This window comes from Falco rusticolus, chromosome 4 (assembly GCF_015220075.1).
Source record: "Falco rusticolus isolate bFalRus1 chromosome 4, bFalRus1.pri, whole genome shotgun sequence".
In the NCBI taxonomy this organism is placed as follows: Eukaryota; Metazoa; Chordata; class Aves; order Falconiformes; family Falconidae; genus Falco; species Falco rusticolus.
The window spans coordinates 48,224,976-48,243,383 of record NC_051190.1 but is presented as its reverse complement, the minus strand read 5'-3'; the positions used below and the strand labels follow the sequence as shown (position 1 = coordinate 48,243,383).

At 49.1% G+C, this 18,408-nt stretch overlaps 1 protein-coding gene across 4 annotated transcripts; it reads left to right on the top strand.

Annotated features, from left to right (window-relative positions):
• The first annotated feature begins 27 nt into the window (after positions 1–27).
• ACSBG2 (acyl-CoA synthetase bubblegum family member 2) lies at positions 28–18,148 on the top strand. Of its 4 annotated transcripts, none has more exons than XM_037383000.1 (15): positions 28–119; positions 4,924–5,053; positions 7,565–7,644; positions 8,221–8,462; positions 9,488–9,576; positions 10,157–10,277; positions 10,748–10,828; positions 11,319–11,468; positions 11,667–11,843; positions 12,434–12,615; positions 12,893–13,126; positions 13,839–14,056; positions 14,955–15,094; positions 15,996–16,242; positions 16,622–16,737. In XM_037383000.1, exons 2-15 carry the CDS (start codon positions 4,929–4,931, stop codon positions 16,735–16,737), a joined length of 2,202 nt encoding a protein of 733 aa, XP_037238897.1. In that variant the 5' UTR covers positions 28–119; positions 4,924–4,928. The 4 variants fall into 4 exon arrangements, with proteins under 4 accessions (XP_037238897.1, XP_037238898.1, XP_037238896.1 ...); XM_037383001.1 differs by having other exon boundaries at positions 68–187; XM_037382999.1 differs by having other exon boundaries at positions 96–203.
• The last annotated feature ends 260 nt before the right edge of the window (positions 18,149–18,408 follow it).

Sequence of the window (18,408 nt, the reverse complement as noted above, 5' to 3'; positions counted from 1 at the left end):
CGCCCTTTCTGGGCAATGGCCCCGCCCTCCGGAGCGCCTTAAAGGGGCCCCGCGTGGCCACGCGCGGTAGCAGCCCGCGTGGGGAGGGGGGTGTCATCGCGCTCCCGCCGGCTCCTGAGGTAACGGCGCGCGGGGCTCCGCGTCCCACGGGGTGGCGGGGGCAGCTCCAGTCCCGCGGGCCTTCGTGGTACGGGAAACTTGTGGGAAGCGACAGGGTGTCCCGGGTGGGCTGCGGGGCTGGGGCGAGTGTTGAGCCCACGCGTGAGCCTGCCCGCCCCGGAGGTCTCACTCCTTCGCTGTGAGATCAGCCTGCAGCTGCCGGGCCAGCAGCTCGTTTCACGCGTGGGGTGGCCTGGCCAGGGGTCCAGAATAGCTTTGAGGTTTTGGTTCCACAAGCCCACGGTTTGGCCCATCTGGGGCCCGTGGTGCTGTGAGGGGGTCCCGTACTGTGAGAGGGGCCCATGGCCCTGTGAGGGGGTGATGGGGGCCGTGCTGTGAGGGGAACCATGCTGTGAGGGGTTGATGGGGGCTCATGGCCCTCTGAGGGGGTGATGGGAGCCATGCTGTGAGGGGCTGAGGGGGTCCGGTGCTGTGAGGGGGTCCGGTGCTGTGAGGGGGTCTGGTGCTGTGAGGGGTTCCATGGTGCTGTGAGGGGGTGAGGGTGTCCCATGCTGTGAGGGGGGCCCATGGCGCTGTGAGGGGGTGATGGGGGCCACGCTGCCGGGGGGGGGGGGGGGGGGCACGCTGCGAGGGGAGCCATGCTGTGAGGGGCTGAGGGGGGCCCATGGCGCTGTGGGGGGGTGATGGGGGCTGTGCTGTGAGGGGGGGCCCACACAGTGAGGGGAGCCATGCTGTGAGGGGCTGAGGGGGCCCATGGCGCTGTGAGGGGGTGATGGGGGCCGTGCTGTAAGGGGAGCCATGCTGTGAGGGGAGCCATGCTGTGAGGGGCTGAGGGGGCCTGTGCTGTGGGCTGGGGCTGGTGGGCCATCGCAGGGCTGCCACCCCCCAGTCCCAGCCGGAGCAGGTGGTGAAACACCGTCGAGGCCATCAGGGATGCACCAGTACCGGCTCCAAGCCTGTCTGGGCTTGATGTGATGAAGACCTGGGTGGTGTGGAAGTTGGCAGAAACACGTGTGATGTGTCTTGGAAAAATCTGTCCCTGTGCTTTCTTACTTGGCGTGAGGGGGTTTCCCGCCCAGATGGTACAGTAAAATGAACAGCAGTTTAGGCAACTTAAACCAGCCTCCTGGTGAGTCACTTTGCTGGGGAATTCACCTAAAATATCCCGGTGTCCTGGAGAAGCAATCTGCGTAAAATTCAGAATGGCAAGTTGCACAGTGGCTGGCGTGGCTGAGGAAATACGTGGTGACAGTGCCCCCAGCCCTCGGTGGCTGCCCGCGCTGGTGCTGTTTCACGTGGGCAAGCCCCAGGTGCCGCCGAGGGTGACGTTCTGTGGCAGTTTCGTTCCACCAAAGCTCAGCTCAGAAGGAGCTGCCATGGAGTCAAATGTCTGCCTGCTGTTGTGTCTATCATTCAAGATCCTTGGCGTGATACCATCTTTATAATGGGGCTTGGAGCTGTTTTCCCTTGTGTGCCCTCTGCTCCTGCATCAGGCAATTTCCCAGCACAGCTGTAGGCTGACCCGTGGTCGTGGTACTGCTGAGGAGAAAACCTTTAGGGCTTAGCAAGTTTTTGTCACTGCCCTTTTTAAAAATAGACTTCATCTAAAAGAGGAAGAGGAGGTTGCTCAGCTACCGTTTCCTCACTTAATAAATCTTTAAAGAAAACAAGGGAACAAAAAGGCTAAGTTTCAGTTTTGGTGGAAATGTGGACAGGCAGTAAGATAATGTGGCAATCTCCTAAAGCTGATCTGCACGTGATAAAAACGGACCAGGTCAGCCATGGTGTCTTTACCAATAAAAAGAAATCAGCAACAGGAAGCAAAGTGGGATGTGCGGGAAAATGTGAAGATGGCTGATGAACTATGCATTAATTTGAATTTGAACCAGTATTTTTGAAGGTCTGTGTGTGTTTTAAGTGAACACATGTTCAGAGCCCGTTATAAATGAAACCTTCGCTCCTGTCCTGTTGACCCTCACGATTTTACATATAGTCAAGCTTTTAAATTGTTTGTCAGTGAAGCTCTGCAGCAGTTTCAATGAAACCATTCACTAACTTCCAGTTCTTCTAGGACACAACGCTCCCTTCAAGCAGAAGATTCTTTGTATTTAAATTACTTAAGTTGTCACACAGATTTAATTAAAAGGGAGATTTCTTTCAGCAGGTTTTTGTTTGGGTGCATGTTCCTCATGTTCCTGAACATCTGTGGTACATCATGGTGTGTTAACTCCTCTGGAAACAGTGTGGGGTAGGTGAGGATCATTTGTGATCCCGTCCACCCCCGGTGAGCTACTGGGAGTGTTAAGCCTGGCTCTGGTGAGCATGTGTGTGTTCTCCAGCAGCTGGTGTAGCAGAGCTGTGTTTCTAACTCAGCATCAGCAGAGGAAGGGGCAAGCGGCAGTGCTTAGCCAAGCCAGTGAGAGTATATATGCACAAATTTTTGTTTGTAACCAAGATTTGTTATATAAAATGCATGACTGACTTGGGATTCCTGTGGTCTGTGCTCACAAGGAAACTTGCACAACCAGGTTGCATTTCAGCTCTTTTTCATGGTTCAGGTGTACCTGGGCACTCCAGAAGTTCTGTGTCTGCTTATGCGGGGAGGTGCAGCTGCTCTCCAGGTGCTGAGGGCCATGTGGCATTAATATCTAGATTCTCCTAGATGAACCCATCCTGTTGGATGTGATAGTGACGTCCTGCTGTGTCCCACTGGACTTTGCAGTTGTGCAGCCTTGTGTCCTTGATCTTTGTGCCATACCTGGTGTGCCCACACTTGGGAACCAAGCACCCATCAGCAGGGGACCCTGCATCAGGGTTGTGCCCCCGTACAGGGGGTCGTGGTGAGCAGCATGTACGCAGTGCAGCAAGGGGAGAATGCAGCTATGGTCCCCACTGTGAAGCGTTTTTTCCTCTTGAGTGACTGGGGACACACACAGAAACCCACAATTGGTTTTCAGCCAACCTCTGCCACCCAGGAGCTTGCTGGGTTGTCCTGCAAGACAGCTGGCATGAGGACATCTCCACCCTTCCACTTGAAACTTTCTTGCTGCATTAAAGAGCAGATGGCAAGAGAAACACTGTAATTAGTGCAGAGAGAAAAGCTTCCTTCAGGGGTGCAGGGGAGCCTTAAACCCCTCCTTGTGGGGCGCTGGGAAGGCATGTGGGTACAGTACTGTGAAAGGGGGTCAGGCCTGATGGCAGCTGCTGCAGTACGTTCCTCCTCGCCTTGCACCTGGGTCTGTCTTTGAGCCAGAGGGGTGGTGGTGGTGGCACCTCCAGTGGGCACCGTGCAGTCTGGTAACCACCATGCTCTCCTAGGTGTGGGTTTGAGTTCCTCCAGGCTGGGGAGGGAGTGCAACCCAGGTTTCACAGGTCTGGGTGGCTGCTCCTAGGACTGGGTGCTCTGTAGAGCTAATGCCCCTTTTCTTATAGCTGTCTTACAGAAAAACCCACACACATATAAAAAAAAAAGCAAAAAACAAGTAATAAAAAAACCAAACCTCAAAATAAACTTCTTTGGTGTTTTGGTGTGGAATGGGGTGTTGGGTGATGTCTGGCATTTATCATGGAGCTTCAGAGATGGGATTTTTTGAGGCATCCCTTTCTCAGCTGCTTGTGAATTAAACTATTTTTTGTATCATGAATTGCAGCGTGTGGTGTGAGCAGCAACGTGTCCTTGCGTAGATGAGGGAGGGAAGGTGCTTGCCTGGGCTGGAGGCAGGCTGGCCTGCTGGCGCTGTGGCTGGCCCTGGCTTTCCCCACCCATCAGAGGCAGAAGGCTGCAGTTAGATAAAAGGGCTTTTTCCTTGTCCTCCTGTCTGTCCTCGTTGAAACAAATATGCTCTTCACCTTGCCGGCTTGAAATTGCGTCTGTCTGATGTTGGTACAAGATAGCATGCTAAAATCCCACTTTTTAAAAAGATCAAGGTTAATGAGATTCATCTCAAATCAGTTAGAAATGCCTTGAAACAATTAAAGCTCAGCCTGTCAAGTCGTAAGCATCAAAGGCTTTTAATGAATGTAAACCTTAACTAAAATCAACGTAGCTTTCAGCCTGAGATGATGAAACCCCCTAACGACAAAGTACTGAAAGAAAGCAGCGTTGGGCTGCCAAAAACAACAGCTGCAAAAGCGCTGATTTTTGTGAGAACAGATTAAATCTCTGTGGTGTCCCAGGGCTGTGTCGCCTGAAAGGGACCCTAAAGCCCCAGTGTCCCCGAGGCTGGCGGCAGGCGTGGGGCGAGAGCTTCCTTAAGAGGCGGTAGTGTGGGGTGACGAGCTGCTTCCAATTGCAAGGCAGGCAGCACATGACATAAGATGCTCCAGATCTGCCTCCTGGGCGCTAGTTTAAAAATAAAGGATATTACACATCCTCCTCAGCGTTGGTGCGGAGCAGCTGCGGGAGGAGAGGACGCACAAAGGCGATGCGTTGTAAGGCTGGACCTGGAGCCCTGTGGTGGCGGGTTTGGGGGGAGTCTGAGAGCTGAGGGGGAACGTTTGGGACAAAGGGAGTGTAAAATTTGAATTGTTAGGTTCATGGTGCTCTTTCAGAGCTGTAATTGTCACGCTTGGTTTTGGATGCGGGAATGGATGTATCATCTACTGCTGATCAGGTTTTTCAAATGAACCGAGCATGATGTGGGGTGCGCTGCATCCGGTTAGAATTTGCTGTACTTCATGCAAATACAGCAGCCTTGAGTCATGCCTGCTTTGGGCTTGCCTTGGTCAGATAGCTACACCAATGGAAGCCGATTTTACTGTAGCATTCATTTGTATTTTGATTTTTAAAACCTGTTTTTACAGGGACAATGCTGTGTGAGTCAGATGCGCGTACGGCACTTGCAGAACCAGTCCCTGCGGCTTATTTTAATTCGGATCCTCAAGGGAACTGTGAGGTGTCACTGGATGATGTACTGCTCAACTCTTCAGCCAGGTTTGTCTAATTTAAGATTTTATTTTCTCTGTGGTACCTGTTTACGTAGGATGTAGTTTGTATTCTCTCATGTTTACTTAGATTAATTATGATATGTTCTTTTGGAAGAAATTTCAAGCATGTGTTACTACTTCCAAAATCCAAAAGCTGAATCTCTACTCTCTCCCTCTCAAAAGAAGAAGAACAGAATTAAATTTCCTGTACATAGCTACCATGCAGAGTGTAGAGCTTGAAGTAGTGTGCATTTAATATAAACTTAGAGCGCAGGAATGGTAGAATGTTCTGTGTAGTCAGAAGGATCACCTTTTATAAAGGAACTTTGCATAATTGTTAGTTCTATGTGATTGGGAGGGCACTGATCAAATACTTGGAATACCTAGTAAGTACTTCTTTGTTGGTGACGTGTTGCAGTACTGTACACAGAGGTGTGCCTCTGTAGGGGATAGCTTGTGTGCAGTAGCAGTGCTGATTTTCATCAGACTCCTGTTAGTCTCTCTGTAAATCTAAGCAGTCTCTCACTAAAGAGCAGATTAGGCTTTAAGGGTCTGTGTCTCACCACAGTGTAATGGGATATAGCTGACAAAAACCTCTGCTTAATTTTTTTCAGGCTGCATTTGAATTATATGTAGTAAGGGGGAGAAAAAGATGACTTGATTCACTGAAGGGGATTTTGGGGGCCTTTTTTGCTCGTATTACTGGGTCATTTGCATGCTTTGATCATAAAAGCTGGTGGAGAAATAGTGCAGAACTGTTGCAACTGAGGATTAATTTGTGCTGAAAAATGCTCTCAATAATGAGGAGGAAACGCGTAGTAGGGAACATCTCGTAATCCCTTTAGGGGAAATAAAGGGGGAAAAAAATGTACTTCCCTCTAGTTTCCGGCTTGCGGATTAGTTAGGAGAAGCAGTTCTGCTTTTGGACAGAACATAGGAGTAGCCATGTCAAATGTTCTCTGTGCCTTAAACCTTACCATATGCCCAAAGCAGTAATAGTTGACTGTCCCCTAGAAATCCAGAGAAAACGTAAACCAGAGGGAAGCGATTTACCCCTTACACCGAAATTCACACGGTGCCTTGTGCCGTCTTGTCCTCTCTGTGGTCTAGTAGAAAGGGAAGAAAATCTGGGGCTCGGTGGGAACCCTGCCTGGGTTGGGGGGGAGGGTTGCCTGGGACTGATTTGCTCCTGCCTGTGTGCAGGTGTGGTCTGATTGTGACAGGCAGAGGTGTCAGGGCTGCTTTTTGTCCCCAGGCTGCCCCTGCAGAGGGCAGGGGCTATTGTGATGTCAGGGCCTTGCAGCCCTTCTAGAAGGCCTGGGAGTTGGTGCTAGAGAAGAAACCTTGCACAAGCATTGCCATGGGGCAGAGTAAACACCTAGCACTGGCATGAAGAAACAAACACCTTTGTAATGGCCTGGAGCAAAGGGCCCTGGGAGGGCTGTTTGGCAAGGCAAGATGGAAGTTTTGGTCCTCTGGAATATAATCTTGGGTTGATTGAAAGTTGACTTCAGCGCTGCGCTGATGGTCCGAGCAGGGTATTACCCAGGGCAGGGGGACAAGCATCATCTGCCTGTAGGTTGGAGGGTGGGATGTCCTTTGAGGGAACAGAGCACAGGGACTCGAATACCAAATCTCACAGGGTCTGGCTTCCAACTCATTGTCTGAAGTGGGAATGGGACTTGATTATTCCTTATCCTCTTCATTTATGGTTGTGCAAGAGCCCGTCTTGGAAAGGGATGGAGGAATAACACTGACAGCTACAGGCAGGTGGTGTTTCACCACGTCTTCCAAGGCCTAAAGTAAAAGGGGCAACTTTCAGCTGGCCCCGCAGGACCAGCTCCTGGTGAGGAGCGTGGCTGAGGTAGACGAGGGAGGTGCCTGTTTCCGTTTCTTCACAAACATCTGGTGGGAGCCCTGTGCACTAACTTTATTGGGAATACCTAAGAGTGAGATTTCCTGTTAAATCAATTTCCTGCTCTTCAGCTGGCCTGGCCTTCTGCAGGAAATCTCTGTGGGTTTCCCCACAGGGCGACGAGCCGGGGGATTGCTGTACGGCTCAGGAGAGGGGCTCACAGGCCTTCCCTTCGTTAGGCTTGCATGTTGCAGACAGGAGATAAGCACCAGATCCACATGCTCCTTCCTGCCTGCCATCTCCTCACTGCTGTAGGCTCTTTGTTTTGGGCACCTAGAGCAGACCTCTGGTATTAAATTATCGCTGTTTTCTGGATGATGTGTTTATGGATTCTTCTGCAGCTTATCTGGAAGGATAGCTACCATTAGGGCAACATATATGTGTTTAAGAGCAGTTCAGGCAAAACTTGCACACTCTCTGAGAGGGACCTGTTGCGTTGCCATAGCCATGCAGGCTAATGAAATGAACAGTCACCTGCAGAACATCAGGAACCACTTTGACATCCAAGGACTAATATAATTAAGGGATAGAGCAAGCAAGCCCCAGGTGTTCTTCAGCCAGTGTGCTGAAGCCTCTCCAGGGCTAACTGCTTGTGCTTTGCAGAACCGTTGAGGTCCACAGTGCTGAGACAGTTGAAGATACTAAGATGGAGGGACATCAGATAGACACGCTTGGGTTCAAAGGTAAGTGGAAAGAACTTCTAGTTACTGTATTGTGCATAAAATTATTATTGAAATGAGGGAGGAATTTATCAAACCATAACAATGGAAGAAGAAACGCAAACTGAGGGATGGTCTGCCCAGAAGTGTCTTGAACTTAGACTTTAAACCTAAGTAGAATGCACTTCCAGGAGTGAAATACGTAGTGTCACTGCCTAATGCTTATCTACCAGGTAATAATGTACTGCTTTCAGTCCTCCTTAAAAAAAAAAAAAAAAAAGCAAAGGGGAAAAAAAGCACACAGCATATATCGTGGGAAGCTGCCACCTTACCAGTACAAGAGCTTTAGGGCTTTTGTTAAACATTTGGGAAATGTTTAACAAAATTTTGAAAGTGCTTTAGAAGCTTCATCTGTTAACCCTGGTCTAAGATACTGGGAGTCGTATGGCAAACTTGCTGGGAATACAAAGTCAAAAAAGAGGTGTGGGAGCAGGTGCAGTAGCATTTGCTTTCATATGTTTGATACTTGGCTTTATATTTTTGTTATGGTAACAAGCAATTTCTAAGTATAGGATGCTGAACACTTTTCTTTCAAACCAGCCTCTTCACCTCCTACCTCCAGTGTGTGGACAACACGACGAGATGGAGAAGTCAGGCTGAGGATGGATGAACAGGGCATAGGCAGCCAGGCACCAAAGACTGTTCATGAACTATTCCAGGAAGCTGCTAGTAAATACGGTGATTATTATGCCCTTGCATCCAAAAAGGGTGGCCAGTGGATAAAACTAACATATAAGATGTACTATGATGAGTGCTGGAAAGCAGCAAAAAGTTTTCTGAAGGTAAGCTTTTGTTGAATTCCTCTCATTCCTGCTCAGTCAATTTAACTGCTAAAATGGCTCTAGTCAACTGCATCTTAAACCTGCAAATTCTCTGAGTGTAGGTGAGTCTTAAAGTGACAGGGAAATACCTGAACATGCCATGAACAGCTTGGTAATGACCGCAGTGTCTTTGTTTGAATTTCTTGCAAGTTGTTTCCACATTTAACTAAAAAGTAAGGGAACATTTAAAGTGAGGTGTTTGAGGTATATGGCAAACCTGGACAACGCTCTTCATGAGGCGTGTAAATTTTAATCTTTCTAAGAAAAAACTTGAAGGGATGCTTATCGGTCAGACTTAAATGTCCACACTGGCTGAGTCTTTTGTTGGGAGTACTGCTGGGAGTTAAGATGCTCAAAGAGAGAAACCAATGTTACATGCACTTACTGTTATCATTATGAAGTCTTATTTCTTGAAGTTAAAGCCATTCTGCTTTTATTCTTACGGTGGGATCTTCCACGCTATATACTTCCACTCTGGGACAAAGCCAGAGAATGGCTGAAGGAGATTTAAAGACTGGGACTTCAACAGCTGGAATTTCATAGCAAGGTGCCTCTGACTGTCATTGGAGCTTGTTGCTCTTGTAATTTTTGATATCTGACATACCTAACCTATACTAAATGACTAAATGTCTCAGTAGGTCATGCCTAACTTAAGCCCTTACCTTCTCATTCCCAGTCCAAAGGGAATGGGTAACTACCTGGATTGCAGTTTTACAATACAATTAGTGTCAGTGAGCTGGTCATACTGACTGCAGACCTAAGCAAATCCTTTTTTTTTTCTGCCTACTGATAAAGTGGGCCAGTGTCTGATGTAAAACTTAACTGGTTCCATATTAGGTCTTTGGAAGTTTTTCAGTGTGAATTACAGTATATGATAGCATGAACTTTTCCCTTGATGTTGTGCTCACAGCAGAGGTCTTTAAATTAACTCTCAGCATTCTTCAAAGGAAAACCAAGATTGCTGTAATCTCATCTCTTGTTTACAGCTGGGACTAGAGCGTTTCCATGGAGTGTGCATTTTGGGATTTAATTCTGCAGAGTGGTTTATTGCTGATATTGGAGCTATCCTTGCAGGGTAAGAATGAGTGTTGTCTCTTGACATGCGTTTTGCTTTAGCATTCAGATAGTAATTTCAGTATTCATGTGAGAAGTAGTTTTTTGATTGCAAATAACACAACAAAACAAACCACACACAAAAAAATGCAGAACAAAACCAATTGCCTTCATTTGAATTTAATGAAGATGGCTAGAACCTAAACCCTTTACTTCATTATGAACTAATGAGACAAAAACTATTTTTTTTTTAGCTAGCTGGTACTCTCAAAATAAGATAACAGTCGGTTAATCCAAGAGCATGCTTGCTTACACTGTGATTGAAAATATGATGGGAAGTGCTAGAGAATCACAGCACAGCCTTTTTCCACCTGAGGCATTTTGGTCCCTCATACCATTCTGACATTTCCCATGCCCCAAAACAGAGCCTTTGTTCTTGCAGTTAAGCTGTCCACTTTTTGTTGTTGTTTTATGGGAAATGCTTCCTGAAGTTTTTCCTCTGTTAAAGTCTGAAAATGGTCTGAATTTTGCCAGCAACTCTGCTTATCCTCTAATTCTGTGTTTTGCCTTTCTATTTTTCTTTTTTCCCTTTTCTTTTGTAGTGGATTTGCTGTTGGTATCTACACTACAAACTCTCCTGAGGCCTGTCATTATGTAGCAGAGAACTGCAGTGCTAACATTGTGGTTGTGGAAAACCATAAACAACTGCAGAAAATCTTAGAAGTAAATATACTTTTTTAAATGGCTGGGGGCTGCAGCATCCTGTTGGCAGATGTGGGAGGGTAGATGCCATGGGAGGGTAATACCTGAGGGAAACACTGGGTGTAAAAGCAGAGGGTGAACTGATTGAGCCTACTTTGCGTGCTCCCTGCTCAAGCCAGATGAGTAGTCACCAGTGCTAAATCTTAGAGGTGTTAAACGGTGGTTCTGTAGCTTAGCAAAGCCTTGAGCTTAAAATACAAGAAGCCAAAATGAACAGTGGAGCGTCCCCTAAGGTTGTCTGGCAACGTCCCAGTCCAAATGATTATTGTCTCTAGTGAGGCTTCTCCGTCCTCTGTCAATAACACAGGTGAGATTCTCTTAGCTTCACTTACAGTGGCAAATAGCAATAGCACGGTCAGTGGTGGGTTACTTAGGCCTAAAAGGGACAGGCAGGATTTGCTTCTGCTCATTCATCTCGCTTCTTAACACAGATTCAGCATGAACTACCTCATCTGAAAGCTATTATCCAGTATGGGGAAGAGCTAAAAGAGAAGAGACCAAATCTGTACTCTGTAAGTACTGAGCATCTTGATGGCTTGTAAATACTGGCTGTGTTTAGCTGATGGTTTGCAACCGTCACCTTCCACGGGACCATGTGAGCTTAGTGAGGGATTTCTTGCCTTGCTGAAGCACTAGATGTCTACTGTTGTTGAAACCTCGATAATCCATGTTGTAAGGGAGAGTGTTGGTGTACAGACCTCTGCAAGGCAGCCTCGGGTCCCACAGTTACCTCAGCTCTGCACTCCCACTGAACACCAGGCTTGCTGCAGAGCTAGTAAGCTTCTTCGGGGTGGATCAGTCTCCTTCTCTGCTTCTTGCCATGCCAGTTGTGGCAGCCAGAAGACAACATTGTGGGGCTGCAGTGCGTATTTACAGCCTCTTCCAGATTCTGGCAGAGGTTTGGATGTAGGAAAGAGTTTCCTTCCCTTTATAGCAGAGGGTTTAATTTTGCATGTGAATGACAGCCTACAAAGTGATCCAGCCCTTCTCTTCTCTATACAGTGGAGTGAGTTCATGGACCTTGGCAAAGATGTTCCAGATACTCAGCTCCGTGAAATCATTGCGTCACAGAAGCCTAATCAGTGCTGTACGCTAATATATACCTCAGGGACCACCGGACAGCCAAAGGGAGTAATGCTCAGCCATGACAATGTAAGTATCATTTGTAAAGCTGCCCATTCCAAGAACGGTGACCTTGGGTGGGTGCTCAGGGAGGGCAGGGGTCAGCTGAAGAACGTGCCTGATGTTAAGAACACAGGACGTGGTAGAGCTGTTGTGTGAGCTGTGTGTTCTGTGTTGCGCCAGCTCATAAGTGCTGACACTTCATACTGATGTGGGTTCTTGTTACAGTTGACGTGGACGGCATCGGCAGCAGGGCGCTTCATAATGCTGACAGATGCTAAAGAAAAGCAAGAGCTGGTGGTTAGCTATCTGCCCCTCAGTCATATTGCTGCACAGATGTCAGATATTTGGTCGGCAATGACATTCGGTGTACAAGTCTTTTTTGCTCAGCCTGATGCATTAAAGGTAAAAATGTAAGATTATAAAAAACCTACAGCCATCCACCTGCTTGTGGCTGGGGTGGGTGCTTTAAAACAAACATGGATGGCTTATCTCAGGATTCCGAAAGCTGTGCTAACTCGGTTTGTTTGCTCTGTGACTGACTGCTCCCATTTAAGGGTCTGTTGATCTGAGAATATAGCCACTCTGACCTTTGCCTTCTGACTCTGTAGTGCAAGCTGGGCTAAGCTGATCAAGCACTTCACAACTAGGAGCTTCTTGGTGTCCCACCTGACACCAGTTCTCTGCCCTGACAGCTTGGTTGAGCAATGGCTTTGTATTTGCTCTGTCCATGTTGCAAAACACCACCACCATTAAATCTATGTCCTGAGAAAAGAACGGTTCTTCTCTCAGCACTGTATCACATTGGCACTGAAAGCGTTGGCCCTTGCTGTCTTCTCAAAACCTGGGTTCCTTTCTTTTGGTGGCACTGCAGCTGGAAATGAGCAATTCCTCAAAATAGATGGCAGAGTCCTAAGCTTTGGCTATTGACAGTGTTGACCTGAAGCCTACAGTGAGGCGCTTCTGAAAGCTGTATTAAATTCTGCTTTGCTCAGGGCACCTTGGTGGACACCCTGCGGGAGGTGAGGCCAACCGCTTTTTTGGGAGTTCCTCGTGTCTGGGAAAAAATGGAAGAAAAAATGAAATCCATAGGTGCAAAATCATCAGCACTCAGGAGAAAAGTGGCATCGTGGGCCAAGGGAGTCGGGCTGCAGACAAACCTGAAGCGGATGAATGGGTAATTCTGAACTACACTTAAGTTACAAATTATGTTAACTTAAGTTACAAATACTAGAACTTTACTATCAGATCAGGAATTATATTCCATGGTAACCAGCCAGACTTACAGACAGTAAAAGCCAGATGCAGTCCTTGAACCAGAGGGTGAGCAGCAAGGGCTGGCAGGGGAAATTAATTCTTTTACTGATTAAACTAAAATAGGATGAAGGTGAAGGGAGGAAGGGGGAGAAGTTCTGCTTGGTGACCGAGATCTTGTGACCATTTTTCTCCTACAGGTATTCAGAAGTCCCGGTGAACTTCCGCCTTGCCAGGCACTTGGTGTACAAGAAAGTGCGAAAGGCCATTGGGCTGGACCAGTGCACAAAGTGCTACACGGGGGCTGCTCCCATTACCAGAGAGACACTGGAATTTTTTTTAAGCCTGAACATTCCCGTGTTTGAGCTATATGGCATGAGCGAGAGCTCTGGACCTCACACAATGTCTCTACCTCACGCATTCAAGCTTACCAGGTAAATGCCTCTCTGTGAGCGGGGCACTGCTGCCTGCGGGGAGGAGCTGCTTTCGGGTTTCTCCTGATCTGGTGTGTCTGTCTCACCTGGTGCAGCTCATCCCCAGAGTCTTGCTGCCAGTAAAAAGTTGCTAGGGAGCCAGTTCCTTCGGCCACATCTTGCAGATGAAGAGATGTGCCAAGGGCAACAGCAGTGTTACTTAAATTTAACTTGGCCTGGATCCTCTAGGAGCTGAGGAGGAAGCAAAGGACTGATGAGAAGAAGGAGGAATTAGTAATTCTAGCCTACAGTTCACTTGAATGTCAAATGAATAAATGCAGTAAGACTGTGGTTGTTACGTTGAATGGCTTGTTCAGTCCCCACAGGTTCAGTCTGCAGAGTAAATACCACCATCAGTAAAAGTTCGCTGCCAAGGACATAAATAATCTAACTCAAAGCTCAGGTGTTTGGGACAGTAAGTGGAAAACACCAGGTGTTGTGTGTGAGTGCTGATCTTTTGGCAACAACAGCTTTTTTCTGAAGTTCCCCTTACATAAGCTGATGCCTTTTAAGTTTCTAAGCTCTTCGCTGAAGCAGCTGTAAGAGAAGCTGCCTGACTTTGTTCAGGCACTTCAGCTTGAGAGGGTACTGCTAGAATCTCACTCTGCTGCTTAGCTATTGAATTATTAAAAAAATACAACAACAAAAGCCATGGGTTTGTGTTCTCTTTAAGCTGTGGAAAGGAAATCACAGGCTGCCGGACACTGATCCATAAGCCAGATAGAGATGGCAACGGGGAGATCTGCTTCTCAGGAAGGCACATCTTCATGGGCTACTTGAACATGGAAGAAAAAACCAAAGAGGCAATCGATGAAGATGGCTGGCTGCATTCGGGTGACCTTGGCAAGCACGATAAAGATGGATTCCTCTACATCACTGGCAGAATCAAAGGTAACACGTCCCCTGACTTGAGTGTCTTGAGGCTGTGAAGTACTGTGACAGGATGCATCACGCTAGTTCTGTGGGCGTGAGTTGCACAGAAGAATATCTAAATACTTGTGAAGTTCTGAATGCGCATGTGGCTGCAGGGCATCCTGCTGCTGGGAAGGCGAGGGATGGCCTCTGAAACCAGTGTGCATTTGCAGAGTAAGGAAGAAACCTTCTGACTTCAGAAGCAGGAGTTAGAGCTTGGCTGGCTTTGAGGTGCTGGAGCCACCCAGCTGCGTGTGCTACCAGCTGCCTCCAGTATCAGCTGGCTCTGCCAGTTACCCTCTTAAACAACAGCTTAACACTGCTGTGACAACGGCTTGCAGCAATGTAGTTCTTGAGACACCGCTTTGCCCAACCCCAAATAAATCCAATTTCATGTGAGTCTTCAGTCATCAGAAAGGTCATGCAAAGCTTTAAGGAGCTGCTTTAAGAAATAGAAGACAGCTGAGAAAGACAGACTGTCCCCTGCTCGGCATCAGCTGTGTAACCTCAAACACCCTGCCCCAGCAAAACTCTTGCTTCACTTTGTGAACCACTTGGGTACCAGCTCACACGCCGTAGAGCCGCAGGTGCCTGTGGCGGTGTACTGAGGTGCTCAGACACCACACCCCGTGTTCCCAAACTGCAAACATCTCTGGACATTAAAGCAGCTTTTGCAATGCTGTTTGTGTGCACACAGCTGTGCTGTCTCCTCTCCCTGAGCCTGGCTGGTGTCCTTCTGGTTCGCTGCCTTCTCCAGCTGTTGGGACACAGACTCACTCTCTGATCCAGCAGATGCAAAGGAGCGGTCAAGTTATTTCAGATTGTGAAGGAAGGGGGGAAAGCTCCAAGTGTTAATAAAGATTTGACTGTTTTCCAGAGCTCATCATCACTGCAGGAGGTGAGAATGTTCCTCCCGTTCCAATTGAGGATGCTGTAAAAGATGCTGTTCCCATCATCAGCAATGCAATGTTGGTTGGAGACAAAGCAAAATTCCTTGCTATGCTTCTAACGCTAAAGGTAATGGAAAACAGCATGGGAATCCACCTGTGTTGCTGAATGCATTTAATTCGAGCGAGGAGGGTAACTGTTATGCGTTTTCACAGCATCCTGTAGAGACAGGAGGCATCGTGGGGTCTGACTTGTAGCTGAGTGGCAAACAGCAGTTGTAACTACAGGCAAATGAACGTTGCCACTTGATTGGGTTCTTCTGTTGTTCAGGACAACTGTTTCCCTCTGTGCCACGCAGGTCAGAAAGAAACAAGCAAAAGCCCTAAAAGTAAGACTGAAAACAGAAACCCTTCTGCTTTTCTCGCACGTTGTCCCTGTCCCCTGAAGCAGCCTGGGCAGTAACAAGCTGTCTGTGGTTTCTTTTTAAGACCCTGGCTTTAAACTCCATGGTGATGCATCTGTGGTGGCCTGCACGGGCTTCCCTCGAGCCCCGCGGGCTGGGGGGCTCAGGACCACGGCGTCACTCATTAGCGAGAGCAGCACCAGCCTCCTTGCCCCTGTGCAGAGGCACCGACCCAGGCCCTGGGGGCGGCAGTGCCGTCCTGCTCTTGGCCAGGTGTCACTGTTCTGCTGCTGTGGGATGTAGGGAAGTAAACTGGGGTCCCCAGAAAAAGGTCAAGCAAAAAAGCGATCAACTCGGGATAGCGCAGGAGGGATTTGGAAGACAAGCTGCGTGCCCGGCTGGCTGCGTGGGCAGAGGCCTGCAGGGGCCTCACCTGCAGTTTGCCCCAGTGAGCTCTCGTTCGAAGCGGTGGTTTGCGTCAAGCGTATGAAAACCGCAGAGGCTGGTGGGTGGGCCCTTGTCCCCGGGGTGGGGAAGGGGAGGGGGTGGCTTCCCCCGGCTGTAAGGCTCGTGAGGACGAAGGGAACCATGTTGGGCAATAGTTACCTGCTCCGACCTCTCCTGCAGTGCAACGTGGATGTGGAAACCGGCGAGCCAGGAGATGATCTGACTGCGGAAGCTATTGAATACTGCCGGAAACTGGGCAGCAAGGCTACCAAAGTCTCCGAAATTATCAGCAGCAAAGACAAGGCTATCTATGCGGCTATCCAGAAGGGAATTTCAGCAGTCAACGAGGGAGCTGTCTCAAATGCCCAGAAAGTCCAGAAGTGGGTCCTTCTGGAGAAGGATTTTTCTGTCCTTGGTGGAGAGCTTGGTGAGTGGCGGGTGGGGCTATCAGGGCGACCCTGTCACCCTTCCCTTGGGTACGGAACAGACCCCAGTACACAGAGGTGCTACCCCGGCCTCTCCTCGCTGGGGCTTTTCCTTACCGTTGTGGGAAGGGCGGGCTGAATTCCTTCTCCTGCCGGGCAGAGCTGAGCCCTGCGCACCCCAGTTCTGCGCTGTCGCTGGCAGGAGGGCTGCGCCCTTCCTGTTCGCAGGGGAAGGCAGGCAGGTGTATCGATCACGCAGAGCAGCGCAGAAGTCCGTGCGTGCTCTGGCTCTTGCTCTGGGCTCGCTTCGCTCAAATATGGATTTGTGGCTCTCAGTGGTGCCATCACCATTAAAACCTTGTGCCATGTTTTTTCCCACAGGCCCAACAATGAAGCTGAAGAGACCAGTGGTGGCGCAGAAGTACAAAGACCAAATCGCTCAGTTCTACGCAGATGCGGATAAACCTGCCGCCGCAGGGAACACCCTCCGGCAGTAGCCTGGAGGCACATTGCCCCACTGGGAAGGATCCCCTGGGTGCCCTTGAAATAAAGGAGGCTGGGTCAGTGCACAGCCCTCCCGCATCGCTTACCTGTGCATTTCTTGGCCCTCGTACTGCAGCGTGTTGGGTGTGTTCGTGCCCAGTGTTCCCCCATCTCTCTTCTACCGCTGAGGTACTCCTGAGTGTCTCTGCTTTGTATTTTTTGTCCTGCCACTTTTAGAAGGGCAGTGCAATGTTTACCTTCAGTCCATATTACATGTTCTGTTTTAACCAAAGTTTCCTTTTCCTGAGCCAAATGTAAAACAATCGGGAACTGCCCTTTTCCTGCTGGGGGAGAAATGCAGGTTTCTTTTTATAGTGGTGTATGTCCCTCCCTCCTGCTGCATGTTTAACTGCATGCTGATGACATTGGAATTATTTTAAGTCTCTTTACTCACTATCTTCTGTCAAAGATGACGTCAAAGATGATGAATGCCACATGCCTGCACACGCTGGCTAAGTGCGTATGGGGAACCTCGTGTATATCAGATTTGTCTGTGCAATATTTTGAGTCCTTTTTATATTTGAGTTATATGAAGCCATAAATTGTATTGTTAAAATAGTACATGCGACCCGTGTTCTGAGAAGCCTCTTATAAATAGTCCCTTGTGTGAGGCGCTGTAAAAACATGTGTGAAATCTGTCTGTAGTCTTATAATCGGAGAGGTGCTGGCGGGAGCATCCTGGAACGGGGCGGGTGGCTGAGGCTTTGTGCCAGGGGGAGGCAACGGCACTGGGGGCGCAGCCGCCCAGGGCCGGTGCTGTTGAAGGCCTGCCAGCAGCCACGCCAGGGACCGTGAAGGCCCTTCGCATTGAATTCATCAAACGCAGGACACTGGCTCGCCGCAGTGGTTGCGCGAGGCATATTACATCCTGCCCAGTTCTGCAAGGCTGGTTAAGCCCAAGAGGCAGTGAAGGATTGCTTGTCAGTGGCTTATTTTGAACTAGAAATCACTGGCCAGAACCAAGTGGAACAGCCTCGCTCCTGGATTCCAAGGAGTATTTCTCACAGCCGCAGGAGGAGCAGGAGGCGATGCCAGGTGATGCACGCTGCCATGCTGTGGGGGGCAGCTATGCTACTAAGTAACACAAACGGCTCAAGTACGGAGCTGCACCTCCGGCTCTACTTGCACCCCAGCCCGGCTGCGGTGGGTGTTAGCGGGACCTGGGGGGGTTATGGGGGGGTTAAACCTGAACTTTGTCTTTGATTGGGCTCGGTGAAATTCCACATGCACATATGCTGATGGCACCCGCCTGGAAGTAACATGCGATTGTAACTGCTGCTGCTCTTGGGCAATTCTCAGCTGTCTGCATTTGCAGTGTCTCCAGCACTCCGAGGAATGCCTAATAAACTGCTGCTCCTGCCTGAACGCTCCCGTGATTTCTGCCCACCGAGGCTCAGTTGAGGTCAGGGGCTGAGGTGCCAGGGAGCTGCAGGCGGACCAGCTCCTTGCAAGGCTGAAGGTGCTCCCGTCGGCACCAGGGAGGAGGCCGATGTGCACAGGCACTGCGACACTGCCGAGGGGCACTGAGCTCCTGCCCCGCACCTTTGCTCACAGGCAGGGTGAGGGACACCTGTGCCCAAGCTTGGCCTTGCTGTTGGGGTGCGTGGGAACCTCTCCCCACCTGC